This window comes from Lissotriton helveticus, chromosome 1_1, assembly GCF_964261635.1.
Source record: "Lissotriton helveticus chromosome 1_1, aLisHel1.1, whole genome shotgun sequence".
Taxonomy (NCBI): domain Eukaryota; kingdom Metazoa; phylum Chordata; class Amphibia; order Caudata; family Salamandridae; genus Lissotriton; species Lissotriton helveticus.
Window position 1 is genome coordinate 32549227 of NC_136057.1, and position 14829 is coordinate 32564055.

The following is a 14829-nucleotide window of genomic DNA, read 5'->3' on the forward strand; positions in this document are numbered from 1 at the left end:
TTATAACCAGTTCCAGCTGGTTCTCTCCCTGCCTGCCCCTTTTTGGAGACAAAGGGAGCTCCTGTATAAAAGGAGGGTGGGCCCTCTTCTCTGTCTCTTCTTCTTCCTGCTTGGGACCCTACCTGGGTCGTGCTGCTGCTTGGGCTCAGGGAAGGGCGTGCCTCCCTGGGCCCTGCTCTGCCCCTGATCTGCTGGGCTCCTGGGCTTCCTGGGGTCTCTGCTAGCTATGGCCCAAGCGCTTGAGAGCGTTTTCCTGCTAACCTAGCGCCTTGGGGGCGCTCATTCCCGCTCCTAACGCTTGGGAGTGCTTTCCTCTGACCCTAGCGCTTAGAGCGCTGCATTCTGTCCTGTTAGCGCTTTTGGAGCGCATCCTTCGTGGCACTAGCGCTGTGAGCGCTACCTTCACCAAGCCGGTGCCACCCGGCAGTTGCCCTGTTCTTTGGGGGTTCTACCTCCCCCCGCGAGTGCCTACCTCGCTATGGCCCCCAATCTCGAGGGGGGCCTGGCCCTCGTCATTTTCCCGAGTCACCGCCGCCGGCCCGGGACCACTCCGTGAAGCCCGCCCCCGGGCCGCGCTGTGATTGGACGGCGGCCCGGGCTTGGCTTCTGACGTCTCCCCGGGCCGCGCTGTGATTGGACGGCGGCCCGGGGAGCTTGGGGGCCGGCTGGCGAGAGAGGCGAGGAGGAAGGGGGCGGCGGGAGCCTACTCCGCACCCCTGCTTGCCGGAAGACCGCTGTTTTCCCCCCCCCCAGGGGCCCCCAGGAGCGAGAGGGAGCCCCGGAGAGCGAGGGGGAGCCAGCGCCGCCGCAACTGGCGCATCCAGACCGGTGAGTGCTGCTGGAGGGGAGGCGGGGCGTCGGGCCACATTGTCGGTGGCCGCCCCTCCCCTCCGGTCCGAGCAGAAATGTGTGTAGAGGCCCGTGGGGCCCCCAGTGATGCCGAGTCCCCCGAGTGGGACTCCGCTGCCCCAACTTGGCCCCAATCCCCCGAGGGGGGACTCCGCCCGTGATCCTCGAGCCCCCAGAGGCTCTGATTGAAAACCGAGTCCCCCGAGAGGGACTCCGCCCCTATCCTGGCACTGCTCCGAGCCCAGCGAGGCTCCCACGATGCCCTGAGCCCCGAGAGGCTCCACCACGTGCCCCCCCTGTCTTCCTGAGCCCGAGAGGCTCCAGCTGTAATCCCCGAGAGGCTCCACCACGTGCCCCCCCCCTGTCTTCCTGAGCCCGAGAGGCTCCAGCTGTAATCCCTGAGCCCCGAGAGGCTCCACCATTGCCCCCCTGTCCCTCTGAGCCTGCAAGGCTACGTCCAAGTCCCTCAGCGGCCCAGCACTTCGTGGGCCGCTGCCACGTTTAGGTTGGCCCCGGGCCCCTTGCAGCCCACCCTGGACATCGAGACTCTAAGGCGCCCTTGCCCCAGGAAGGTCATCTGGCCTAGGGGGTACTACGGACTGATATCAATGTGATGCTGAGAATTATTATGTGTTGCCCTGCTGATGGGGGACTCTGTTGTGTTATGTACCTTGTCCCTTCCCTCCTGAATACCCGATGTCTCATGTATGTGATCCCTGGTCAGAGTGAGTTCTACTGCTAGTTCTAGGAAGCTCCCAGGGGATATGTGTTCTAATGCCAGTCCCATCAGATGCGTAAAACGGGCAGTGGTCCCTTGGCCCTGCCCTGTACCTTTTCCCTGGTAACCCCTGCCGTGCCTTGAGCACATTGTAAAGTGTATGTTCCTATGTGTCCTGTCTAATACAAAGACTATTTTCATATATACTTCGTGTGGAGTTCCTTTGTGGGGGGGGCCTGGGATGTTGCTGTTGGTGGGTGCGTGCGCAAATGCTTCACACATGTCCTCCGAGATAGGCCCGACTGCCCGCGCCGCGTTACCTAGAGGGCGAGCAGGGGTCAACTTTATATAGGAGTGGCAGTCTCTGACTGGCTGGGGCGCAAGCCCTGGCCGGCCGGGGGTCCCATTTCCTACACTGGTGGCCAGCGGTGGGATCCGGACTTGTGTTTGCGCAGTACCACAACGATAACTGGCCTCCCTACAAAAACTCTGTATTGTAACTGGTCGCAAAGAAAGGAGATTATTGTTTTTAGGAGGTTACTTAAATGTCCGGTCTGTGAAAAATGTGTTCTGGTTAGGTGACCCTAGCCCGGGAGGGTAGATCAACCCCCTAGTGCAATGTGTTTTCTGGATTCACCAGAAGGGTGGGATCCAGTGGTGGCAGCGTAATTGTGTTCAATGTGTATGGTCCCTGTCCCTTCCCTGGAGTAATGATACCTGCGCCACATGGGGTCAGGTCAGGTTGCTAAAAATGTCTGTTCTGTGGAAATGTTTAATGAACAATAGAAATACCTGTTCTGTGGAAAGTTTTAAAGGTTACTTAAATGTCTGTTCGGTGGAAAAAGTGTGCGTGTACACTGTTAGTTAGTTGCCCCTAGCTTGGGAGGGTAAATCATCTCCCTAGTACAATATGGTTTTCTGGATTCACCGGAAGGGTGGGATCCAGTGGTGTCTGCATCGTTGTGTTCAAATGTATATGGTCCTTGTTCCTCCCCTAGAGTAATGGTACCTGTGCCGCAAGGGTCAGGTTGAGGAATCAGGGGCGGTGGAAGCTGTCTTACCAGTCCAGGGGAGGGTGCATGGATGAATGTTGAGGTGTGCTGAGTGATGGAGTGTAAGTTCTCTGAGAGGGGGCTTGCTGAATAATGGAGTGTAAGTTCTCTGGGATGGGGAGCTTGCTGAATCAACGATAATTGTGTCTTACCTACCCCGCTGAATGTATTTTATGCGTCAGGTGTTCCCCTTGTAGAATGTATGTTACGTTGTGTCCCGGTCAAGGAAGACCTGCTGGCTCGGCCGCGGCTTACCTTAGGGGAGAGTTGATCACTGAGACCTGCTGGCGCTGCCGCGGCTCATCTTGTTGTGTTTTAGGCGTCAGGTGTCGCCCTGGCTGAATTTATGTTGAGTTGTACTGAGACCTGCTGGCGCTGCCGCGGCTCATCTTGTGGTGTTGTAGGTGTCAGGTGTCGCCCTGGCTGAATTTATGTTGAGTTGTATCCCGTACAAGGAAGACCTGCTGGCGCTGCCGCGGCTTGCCTTGGGGAGAGCTGAACACTGAGACCTGCTGGCGCTGCCGCGGCTCATCTGGTTGTGTTTTAGGTGTCAGGTGCCGCCCTGGCTGAATTTATGTTGAGTTGTACTGAGACCTGCTGGCGCTGCCGCGGCTCATCTTGTGGTGTTTTAGGTGTCAGGTGTCGGCCTGGCTGAATGTATGTTGAGTTGTATCCCGGGCAAGGAAGACCTGCTGGCGCTGCCGCGGCTTGCCTTGGGGAGAGCTGAACCGTGAGTCCTGCTGGCGCTGCCGCGGCTCGTTTTGTTGAATTTATGTTAAGTTGTATCCCGGACAAGGAAGACCTGCTGGCTCGGCCGCGGCTTGCCTTGGGGAAAGCTGAACGCTTAGTTCCCAGGTGGAAGACCAGTGGAGGGAGGAAGCTCCAAGACTGGTAGGAAAGTGTGTTCTGAGGGTGTTTCTCCTGGGAGAACGCGGAACCTCAGAAGTAGAGGTAGGGTGGGGCATTCTTGCCCGTGACCTCTGGCAAACCTGAGGGTGCGGACCCTAGGTGGAAGGAACAGTGGTAGTCGTGGCTACACTGAGAAAGGGAGTGGAGAATGGCTATTGTGGGCCAGGGGTACCGCCCCCACTTCGGATTAGCAGGGACCAGGGGTATCTGGATGGCTTAGGGCCTGGTCCTAGTCATGGACAACTAAGGAGTACCAGGTGGGTAGCCTGGTTGGGCCTATGTCTTCATTTTCTTTTTTTAGTCTGCGTATGTCTGTTGGTCCGGCAGTGCGGGCCGCGTCCACGTCCTATCGCCCGGCCGCAGGGAAGTCCATCACGGTAGTGATTGGTCTGCCCTGCGTCTGGGCTGGGAGGGGCACGTGTTGGACGTGGCCCATCTGGCGGGTCCACCCCTGAAGTTTTGTGCTTATTATAGGTGTCCGGGGGATGGTGATTCCCCTTCTGAGTGTGTGTGTGGTGAGAGAGACCTGCCGCCCATAGGAATGCATGGGGGATGTATGTGGCTCTGGTGGTTCCTGATGCGTGGGGCGTGCCGGGCCGTGTTTGGTATGTGTGCACTCGTGAGGTTGAATGCTACAAAATGATGTATGCGGCATGCGTGTGACTAGAAGGGAAATGCCACTTCTAGACCTTGGTGTGTGTGTGCAGTAGGTGTGCTGGCGCATGATTGGCTGAAGCCGGCTGGGCCTCCCCCACCAGGCTGGCCCCACCCCCCTGGGGGTGCGTCCAGTGTCCCTAGCCTGGCCAGTACCAAGAAATTCCTTATAACCAGTTCCAGCTGGTTCTCTCCCTGCCTGCCCCTTTTTGGAGACAAAGGGAGCTCCTGTATAAAAGGAGGGTGGGCCCTCTTCTCTCTCTCTTCTTCTTCCTGCTTGGGACCCTACCTGGGTCGTGCTGCTGCTTGGGCTCAGGGAAGGGCGTGCCTCCCTGGGCCCTGCTCTGCCCCTGATCTGCTGGGCTCCTGGGCTTCCTGGGGTCTCTGCTAGCTATGGCCCTAGCGCTTGAGAGCGTTTTCCTGCTAACCTAGCGCCTTGGGGGCGCTCATTCCCGCTCCTAACGCTTGGGAGTGCTTTCCTCTGACCCTAGCGCTTAGAGCGCTGCATTCTGTCCTGTTAGCGCTTTTGGAGCGCATCCTTCGTGGCACTAGCGCTGTGAGCGCTACCTTCACCAAGCCGGTGCCACCCGGCAGTTGCCCTGTTCTTTGGGGGTTCTACCTCCCCCCGCGAGTGCCTACCTCGCTATGGCCCCCAATCTCGAGGGGGGCCTGGCCCTCGTCATTTTCCCGAGTCACCGCCGCCGGCCCGGGACCACTCCGTGAAGCCCGCCCCCGGGCCGCGCTGTGATTGGACGGCGGCCCGGGCTTGGCTTCTGACGTCTCCCCGGGCCGCGCTGTGATTGGACGGCGGCCCGGGGAGCTTGGGGGCCGGCTGGCGAGAGAGGCGAGGAGGAAGGGGGCGGCGGGAGCCTACTCCGCACCCCTGCTTGCCGGAAGACCGCTGTTTCCCCCCCCCCCGGGGCCCCCAGGAGCGAGAGGGAGCCCCGGAGAGCGAGGGGGAGCCAGCGCCGCCGCAACTGGCGCATCCAGACCGGTGAGTGCTGCTGGAGGGGAGGCGGGGCGTCGGGCCACATTGTCGGTGGCCGCCCCTCCCCTCCGGTCCGAGCAGAAATGTGTGTAGAGGCCCGTGGGGCCCCCAGTGATGCCGAGTCCCCCGAGTGGGACTCCGCTGCCCCAACTTGGCCCCAATCCCCCGAGGGGGGACTCCGCCCGTGATCCTCGAGCCCCCAGAGGCTCTGATTGAAAACCGAGTCCCCCGAGAGGGACTCCGCCCCTATCCTGCTGCTGCTCCGAGCCCAGCGAGGCTCCCACGATGCCCTGGGCCCCGAGAGGCTCCACCACGTGCCCCCCCTGTCTTCCTGAGCCCGAGAGGCTCCAGCTGTAATCCCCGAGAGGCTCCACCACGTGCCCCCCCCTGTCTTCCTGAGCCCGAGAGGCTCCAGCTGTAATCCCTGAGCCCCGAGAGGCTCCACCATTGCCCCCCTGTCCCTCTGAGCCTGCAAGGCTACGTCCAAGTCCCTCAGCGGCCCAGCACTTCGTGGGCCGCTGCCACGTTTAGGTTGGCCCCGGGCCCCTTGCAGCCCACCCTGGACATCGAGACTCTAAGGCGCCCTTGCCCCAGGAAGGTCATCTGGCCTAGGGGGTACTACGGACTGATATCAATGTGATGCTGAGAATTATTATGTGTTGCCCTGCTGATGGGGGCCTCTGTTGTGTTATGTACCTTGTCCCTTCCCTCCTGAATACCCGATGTCTCATGTATGTGATCCCTGGTCAGAGTGAGTTCTACTGCTAGTTCTAGGAAGCTCCCAGGGGATATGTGTTCTAATGCCAGTCCCATCAGATGCGTACCACGGGCAGTGGTCCCTTGGCCCTGCCCTGTACCTTTTCCCCGGTAACCCCTGCCGTGCCTTGAGCACATTGTAAAGTGTATGTTCCTATGTGTCCTGTCTAATACAAAGACTATTTTCATATATACTTCGTGTGGAGTTCCTTTGTGGGGGGGCCTGGGATGTTGCTGTTGGTGGGTGCGTGCGCAAATGCTTCACACATGTCCTCCGAGATAGGCCCGACTGCCCGCGCCGCGTTACCTAGAGGGCGAGCAGGGGTCGACTTTATATAGGAGTGGCGGTCTCTGACTGGCTGGGGCGCAAGCCCTGGCCGGCCGGGGGTCCCATTTCCTACACCCAACAATTGATCAATGTTCAGGGACCTCTCATAGCCAGAGCACAGTCATCTTATCTCCAAACTCAAGCCTTCTATTCACTTCCTTAGATCCCTTCCCGCACACACGGCTAAAGAGATGCAAAACGTTCTCATGCCCCACGGGGCCAATCTCATGCATTATTCTCTACCCCAGGGGTTATTTCCATGATTGCTTGAAAATTGGTTAACTCTTCCCCCTACTAATGATCTACTTGTGACCTAAAACCATTGCTTACCTTAGGACCTCCTTCCGAGCCAAAACCTTTCAAAGGTGTCAATGTGCAATTGATCCAATTGATGAAAGAGAACCGTCTGCTCTACAAGTACTGGTCTGGTCTCACAGCTGGTCGAGTACAGGGACCATTCTGCAAATGTTGGTGGTGCTCTCGTGATCTTGGAAAGTGTTGGCTCGTGCCTTCTGATTCTCCATGATCTCTTACGAGTTGTTTTTGACACCATCAACCCTGAAATCCTCACCCATACTCAAAACGTTTACATACATGGTAGTCATCTTTACAAGAGAATTGTATGCACATGGTGAAGATTGAGCCTGCAGTTGTTCTTCAGGGCATGCCACAAGGATCTGTGCCAGCTCCCACTCAGTTTAATCTTTACTCCAACCACTAGGCGCTCTCTTAAAGTACTCTGGTTTACCCTACCACCAATACGCTAGCGAAACCCAACTGTACTTGAAAGATTCATCCTTCACCGACACATCTCTTACAGCAAAAACTATTTTCTGGGATTAAACTCTTCCTGACTGAGCAAGACCTTAAAGGAGACATCCAAGCGTGGATCCTTTCCAGGCTTCACTATGGGAAAGCCTCTCCTCCCGGCATCCCTAACACTCATCTAGTCCCCTTCAAATCTGTTCTGGGTGCTGCTGCTCGCCTCAGGATCTGGTTGCATCTACCACATCTTCCCTGCCCTGTCATCTCTAGGCTGGCTTCCTAACCATGGCAGATCCATGCGGCTTCCTAACAAAGGCAGATCCATGCGGCTTCCTAACCATGGCAGATCCATGCGGCTTCCTAACAAAGGCAGATCCATGCGGCTTCCTAACAAAGGCAGATCCATGCGGCATCCTAACAAAGGCAGATCCATGCGGCTTCCTAACCATGGCAGATCCATGCGGCATCCTAACAAAGGCAGATCCATGCGGCTTCCTAACCATGGCAGATCCATGCGGCTTCCTAACAAAGGCAGATCCATGCGGCTTCCTAACCATGGTAAATCCATGCGACTTCCTAACAAAGGCAGATCCATGCGACTTCCTAACAAAGGCAGATCCATGCGACTTCCTAACAAAGGCAGATCCATGCGACTTCCTAAAAAGGCAGATCCATGCGACTTCCTAACAAAGGCAGATCCATGCGACTTCCTAACAAAGGGAGATCCATGCGACTTCCTAACAAAGACAGGTTCATGTACAAACTGTCCTGCATTCTTCATAAGATTTTACACGCCGATCCATCTCAGTACTTTGCCAACGAACTGAAGCTCTGTGATTGCACTCGTCCACTTCAGAACACTGACCTTCACATTGAAGTCCCCAAATTTGATAAAATGGGCATGCTAAATAATTCCCTCTCAGGCTGTGACCCTGAAATTTTAAACTCATTTGTCCCTCACATCCAGACCATTTCCTCAAATCCAGGTTTCAAGAAAGTACTGAGAGATGAACTCCTGATTTAATTGTTCACAATCACCTCTGAGGCCAAGTACAGGCTGAAGTTTCAGTTGATTAAATGTGCAGGATATTGTTGGAAACTGGCTGCATTTCCTTTGCACCTGTCTATATTCTCTCATTTCACAGACACCTTCTAACCTGTAATTTATCAATCTCTGCTATTCTTCAGAGTCTTTCCCTCTCTGTTTGATATCTTTTCCTCGTTTTGATTTGTTTATCTTTGTATACTTTTAGCGAGAGATGTTTTAAGGAATGTGCAAAGTGGGCAATAGCCCATAGCCGCCACCCTTTAAGGATCCGTGAAATAGATATATGAACCCCGGCACTCTAGTACAATTATCATATCAATTCATATAGTTGTTTAGCACAAATCAGTTCAAAGTACCAGCAGGGAATCAATTCAGTTCTTGCTGTATCAATTTACTATAAATATATCACCAAATTTTGAATCACAAGTTTAAAATTGAAAACACAATAACAATGTGGGTAGGAATAGTCAGCTTGGTATGACAATCCTCCTTTTAAATGTTGAACCGGCAGCCGACGCGTGTTTCATTGTATTGTACAGACTTAGGGGTCCATTAGGATGGCGACCGCCAGCCTGGCAGGGGCAATCCTCCTGCGATCCTCTCCTGAATCCCCCCCGCCATATTAGTATGGCTGGGGTGGACCGCGGCAGATGGAAAGAGCGTCCGCTGCTTTTCCGCCCCGGTTGCCTTGCCGTCGGGGTGGAAAAGGTTTAATATGGTGGCGGTGTCTATTAGACACCGTCAGCCATATTCCGATGGGCCAGGACAGATGCCTTTCCGTGGCAGCGATGCCGCCACGGAAAGGCATGCGTCCTTCACTTTGGGGGCCCCCTGCGAGCCCCCAAAGTGAAGGAGGAGTGGGGGGTGCACACGGGGGGTACCTGTGGCACCCCCTGCATTTGCATATACAATGCGGTAGGCACTGCACGGTGCCTGCCGCTTTGTGTATGCAAATGTATACATGCATTTATAGCATTGTGGCGGGTGGTGCAGAGAGCACCGCCCGCCACAATGTTATAAATACAGGATGCACCTGCCACTGTGGCGGGCGCATCCTAATACCCCCCACGGAACCCCTGCCCTTATGGCGGGCGGTCCCGAATTCCGATAGGATGGCGGGCGGACTAAGTCCGCCCGTCATCCTAATGACCCCCTTAGTGTACAAACGTCTCATGTGAGAATCGTCTCACCCTGTAGAATTCTAGATAAGTAATAGTTCTTTGTTGTAACAGAAGAGCGCGTCGTGTTTTGTACGTATTTAATCCACTGAATACTTCCTATTTTAGGTTGTCGCAAGATCTTGGGCTGTAATATGCCCTTTTTGTATTTGGAAAAGCCTCGCCGCACAATCTTCCCAAGTTTCGTCAAGTAGCCTACATGACGAAACTCAGGAAGATTGTGGACACGTGCACTCACCTGGAGGGGCTGGATTCAGGCTGGACACATGCACTCACCTGGAGGGGCTGGATTCAGGCTGGACACATGCACTCACCTGGAGGGGCTGGATTCAGGCTGGACATGTGCACTCCCCTGGAGGAGCTGCAAGCTGGACACGTGCGCTCACCTGGAGGGAGGCTGTGAGCCAGATATGTGCACTCACCTGGAGGGGATCCAGGTTGGACTCATACACTCACCTGGAAGGGCTACAGGCAAAACACGTGCACTTACCTGGAAGGACAGGCTGCAGGCTGCAGATGTGCACTCACCTAGAGGGGCTGCAGGCTGGAGATTTGCACTCACCTGGAGGGGCTGCATGCTAAACACGTGCGGTCACCTGGAGGGGCAGACACGTGCGGTCACCTGGAGGGGCGGACACATGCGCTCACCAGGAGGGGCTGCAGGCCAGGCATGTGCGGTCATGTGGAGGGGCAGACACGTGCGGTCACCTGGAGGGGCGGACATGTGCGCTCACCTGGAGGGGCTACAGGCCACACACGTGCGGTCACCTGGAGGGGCAGACATGTGCGGTCACCTGGAGGGGCTGTGAGTTGGACACATGTGCTCCCCTGGAGGGGCTGTAGGTGGGACACGTGTGCTCAACTGGAGGGGCTGCAGGCCAGACACGTGCGGTCACCTATAGGGGCAGAGACGTGCAGACACCTAGAGGGGTGGACACGGGCGGCCACCTGGAGGGGCGGACACGTGCGCTCACCTGGAGGGGCTGCAGGCCAGACACATACGGTCACCTGGAGGGGCAGACACATGTGGTCACCTGGAGGGGCTGCAGGCGGGACACGTGTGCTCACCTGGAGGGGCTGCAGGCGAGACACGTGTGCTCACCTGGAGGGGCTGTAGACGGGACACGTGCGGTCACCTAGAGGGGCTGCAGGCTGAACACGTGCGCTCAACTGGAGGGGCTGCAGGCGGGACACGTGCGCTCACCTGGAGGGGCTGCAGGCGGGACACGTGTGCTCACCTGGAGGGGCTGCAGGCGAGACACGTGTGCTCACCTGGAGGGGCTGTAGACGGGACACGTGCGGTCACCTAGAGGGGCTGCAGGCTGAACACGTGCGCTCAACTGGAGGGGCTGCAGGCGGGACACGTGCGCTCACCTGGAGGGGCTGCAGGCGGGACAGCTGGAGTAGAAGTCGGTGAACCGGAGTCCCCCATTGGCCAGCTTGTCCAAGTTGGGCGTCCCTGAGGTTGGGTGGCCAAAGCACCCCAGGTCGCCGTACCCCAAATCATCAGCAAAAAGCAGCAGAATGTTTGGCAGACCCAGCCCCCCCGGAGCGAGGAGGAGCAGGGGCAGCACCGAGAGGGGAGTCATTGTCCAGAGCCGGGCCTTAAAAGAGTGTCCCTACTACAGCTTCCTTCATCAGCCTCGTACAACAGGGCACCCCCTCACTCCAGGCTCAGTGACCCCTGACCCTGAGAGCTCTATGGGGACCCTCGAACTCACCCCCCAACCAGAACTTTCACTGCCCTTTTTACCCCCCCCACACTTTCCTTATTCTTCGCCCTCCACACTGTACTCTCACCTCTACACCCTTCTCCCCACCCCTCCCCACTCTACCTCCCTCTCTCCTCTCTGACCCCCCCCCTCTCTGGCCCCTCACAAGCGTCTCCTCTCACCCCCTCGCTGTCTGCAGGGCCTACCCCCTCCTCTCATCCTTATCTAAGAGCTCTCTCCCTCTCTCTCTGTGTCTCTTCCTCTCTCTCCCTCTCTTCCGGCTCTGACCTCATCTCCTGCTCCTGCTTGTGTTTCACTTTCCTATTTGACTGATTGTTTCTGCTTTTTTTTATACATACATACCCGCCAACCTGCTGTCAGCGCACCCACACCCTGCCCTGTGTGCGTTCACCTGTCCTCCCCTTAGCTCCGCCCCTCTCTTGTCCTGTGTGAGTGCACCTGTCCTCCCCTTATCCCCTCCCCCTCTCTTGTCCTGTGTGAGTTCACCTGTCCTCCCCTTAGCTCCGCCCCCTCTCTTGTCCTGTGTGAGTTCACCTGTTCTCCCCTTAGCTCCGCCCCCTCTCTTGTCCTGTGTGAGTTCACCTGTCCTCCCCTTAGCTCCGCCCCCTCTCTTGTCCTGTGTGAGTTCACCTGTCCTCCCCTTAGCTCCGCCCCCTCTCTTGTCCTGTGTGAGTTCACCTGTCCTCCCCTTAGCTCCGCCCCTCTCTTGTCCTGTGTGAGTGCACCTGTCCTCCCCTTATCCCCTCCCCCTCTCTTGTCCTGTGTGAGTTCACCTGTCCTCCCCTTAGCTCCGCCCCCTCTCTTGTCCTGTGTGAGTTCACCTGTTCTCCCCTTAGCTCCGCCCCCTCTCTTGTCCTGTGTGAGTTCACCTGTCCTCCCCTTAGCTCCGCCCCCTCTCTTGTCCTGTGTGAGTTCACCTGTCCTCCCCTTAGCTCCGCCCCCTCTCTTGTCCTGTGTGAGTTCACCTGTCCTCCCCTTAGCTCCGCCCCCTCTCTTGTCCTGTGTGAGTTCACCTGTCCTCCCCTTAGCTCCGCCCCCTCTCTTGTCCTGTGTGAGTTCACCTGTTCTCACCTTAGCTCCGCCCCCTCTCTTGTCCTGTGTGAGTTCACCTGTCCTCCCCTTAGCTCCGCCCCCTCTCTTGTCCTGTGTGAGTTCACCTGTCCTCCCCTTAGCTCCGCCCCCTCTCTTGTCCTGTGTGAGTTCACCTGTCCTCACCTTAGCTCCGCCCCCTCTCTTGTCCTCCCCTTAGCTCCGCCCCCTCTCTTGTCCTGTGTGAGTTCACCTGTCCTCACCTTAGCTCCGCCCCTCTCTTGTCCTGTGTGAGTTCACCTGTCCTCCCCTTAGCTCCGCCCCCTCTCTTGTCCTGTGTGAGTTCACCTGTCCTCCCCTTAGCTCCGCCCCCTCTCTTGTCCTGTGTGAGTTCACCTGTTCTCACCTTAGCTCCGCCCCCTCTCTTGTCCTGTGTGAGTTCACCTGTCCTCACCTTAGCTCCGCCCCCTCTCTTGTCCTGTGTGAGTTCACCTGTTCTCACCTTAGCTCCGCCCCCTCTCTTGTCCTGTGTGAGTTCACCTGTCCTCCCCTTATCCCCGCCCCCTCTCTTGTCCTGTGTGAGTTCACCTGTCCTCACCTTAGCTCCGCCCCCTCTCTTGTCCTGTGTGAGGTCACCTGCCCTCCCCTTATCCCTGCCCCCTCTCTTGTCCTGTGTGAGGTCACCTGTCCTCACCTGTTGTGACTCTCCCAAAGCGCCTCGAGTCTGAGCGCCTAGCGCTGTCCCCCAATGGGCCTTTGGACTGGCTGCGCCGGTGGGGGCCGGGGAGGAGCGCCCCCTGGTGGAGGGGATCCCCAGCACCCCTGCACACTCCTCCCACACTCGCTCCCGCCTGGTTTCTTGGCGCTGACTCCCCCCATGCCCAGGTGTGGGGCGGAGGTAGCGCCTGGAGGCGGCCTCTCAGGGCTGCCGGACCGGTTGAACCAGACCCGAAGGGCGGGGGGGGGGGGGGGGGAGGTGGTCACTGAGGTGGCAGAGTGAATGTCCACGCAGCTGTGTGCGTGTTTGCACAAGCACCCGGATATGTGCGGGCCACCTCGCCACACATCTATGACACGCGCGTGTGTACATAAGAGGAGGTCACCAGATATGTGCGTGTCTGCCTCGCCATAAGCTTTTTATTCATTTATTTATTTAATGTGATTTTCTATAGCGCGAACATTACCCGAAGGTTTCAGAGCGCTTTACATAAGAACCAGTTGCGATACATAAGGATTTAGGATCACGAGTTACATAAAAGATACAAACAGGATTTTTTTTTACAAATGTACAAGTTGTAAAGCCACTCAAGGAAGAGATACAAATGGAATAACTCTAAGAGTCACATAGGAATGGTAGTGAGTACAAGAGTCTACTACTATACTAGTGGTTAGAGTTATCTCTATATACATATATATATATATTCACTGAAAAAAACATAGGTTATAGACCATATATAGTTAGGAATTAGCATTTAGAAAACCTTATTTTACTCACACAAAACCATTGAAATTCCATATATAGTTAGTTGCACTAACTATATATCGCGCACCCGCAATCCACTGCTGATCATGTCACATATTACATCATTCATGACATGGTCAGTGACATCACTGATGACATCACTGATGACATCTCAAATGACATCACTGATGACATCATCTAGTGTCTGTGTGTTTTTGTAAAGTTTAAATACGTTTTACATATTGAAGAATGACTGGATGTATGGAAGACTGAGTGTGTGTGTGGCTGGCTGGGAGGTGTGTGACTGTGCATATCAATGTGTACTTGTATCAGTGATTGTATAAGAGAGTAAGTATGTGTTAGTATATGTGTGAAAAGTATGGTGTTCTGTGTTTAACTATAGATGAGGAAATCGAAGTGTGATTGATTCTTCACAGGACTGACTAGGTGTATGAGTGCATGTGATAGTGTTCTAATAATAACTGACTGTATGTATGAGTAATTGTATGGGTGAATGAGTGAATGTGTGTGTAGACGTACGAATCAGTGAGTGCGTATGTAGTAACTGGTATTGGTGTGTCATGATGTCATCAGTGATGTCATTTGAGATGTCATCAGTGATGTCACTGAAGTATGGTGTTCTGTGTTTAACTGTATAGATGAAGAAATGGAAGTGTGATTGATTCTTTACAGGACTGACTTGGTGTGTGAGTAACTCCATGGATGAGTGGCAGTGTGTGACTGTCTGCATAGGTGTATGAGTGCATATGATAGTGTTGTAATAATAAGTGACTGTATGTATGAGTCATTGTATGGGTGAATGAGTGAATGTGTGTGTAGACGTAGGAATCAGTGAGTGCGTATGTAGTAACTGGTATTGGTGTGTCATGATGTCATCAGTGATGTCATTTGAGATGTCATCAGTGATGTCATCAGTGATGTCATTTGAGATGTCATCAGTGATGTCATCAGTGATGTCACTGACCATGTCATGAATGATGTAATATGTGACATCATCAGCAGTGGATTGCGGGTGCGCGATATATAGTTAGTGCAACTAACTATATATGGAATTTCAATGGTTTTGTGTGAGTAAAATAAGGTTTTCTAAATGCTAATTCCTAACTATATATGGTCTATAACCTATGGTTTTTTCAGTGAATTTTCAAGGTTTTGTAAATGCTAATTCCTAACTATATATGGTCTATAACCTATGGTTTTTTCAGTGAATTTCATTGGTTTTTTAACAGCTAATATCTGTAGCTGTAAAATGTATTCTTCTTTAAATCCAAAAATATATTTTATATGTTTATGAATAATTTTTTTTTTAAATATTTTTTTTTCTTCGTTCCCGCTTCGC

The 14829-nt window shown here is 54.8% G+C and overlaps 1 protein-coding gene across 2 annotated transcripts in view; it reads right to left on the minus strand.

The window, feature by feature from the left end:
• Positions 1-11198, minus strand: part of LOC144819699 (arylsulfatase A-like) — a 99590-nt gene extending 88392 nt beyond the window's left edge. The window contains exons 1-2 of one of the 2 annotated variants that reach the window (XM_078677546.1): positions 11117-11198; positions 10620-10867 (exon numbers count right to left, since the gene is read on the minus strand). In XM_078677546.1, the coding sequence (XP_078533672.1) occupies positions 10620-10834 (215 nt within the window). In that variant the 5' untranslated portion in view covers positions 10835-10867; positions 11117-11198. Of the gene's footprint in view, positions 1-10619; positions 10975-11116 lie in introns of those variants that run through there. The other variant, XM_078677503.1, reaches the window with a different exon arrangement.
• Between the last annotated feature and the right edge of the window lie 3631 nt (positions 11199-14829).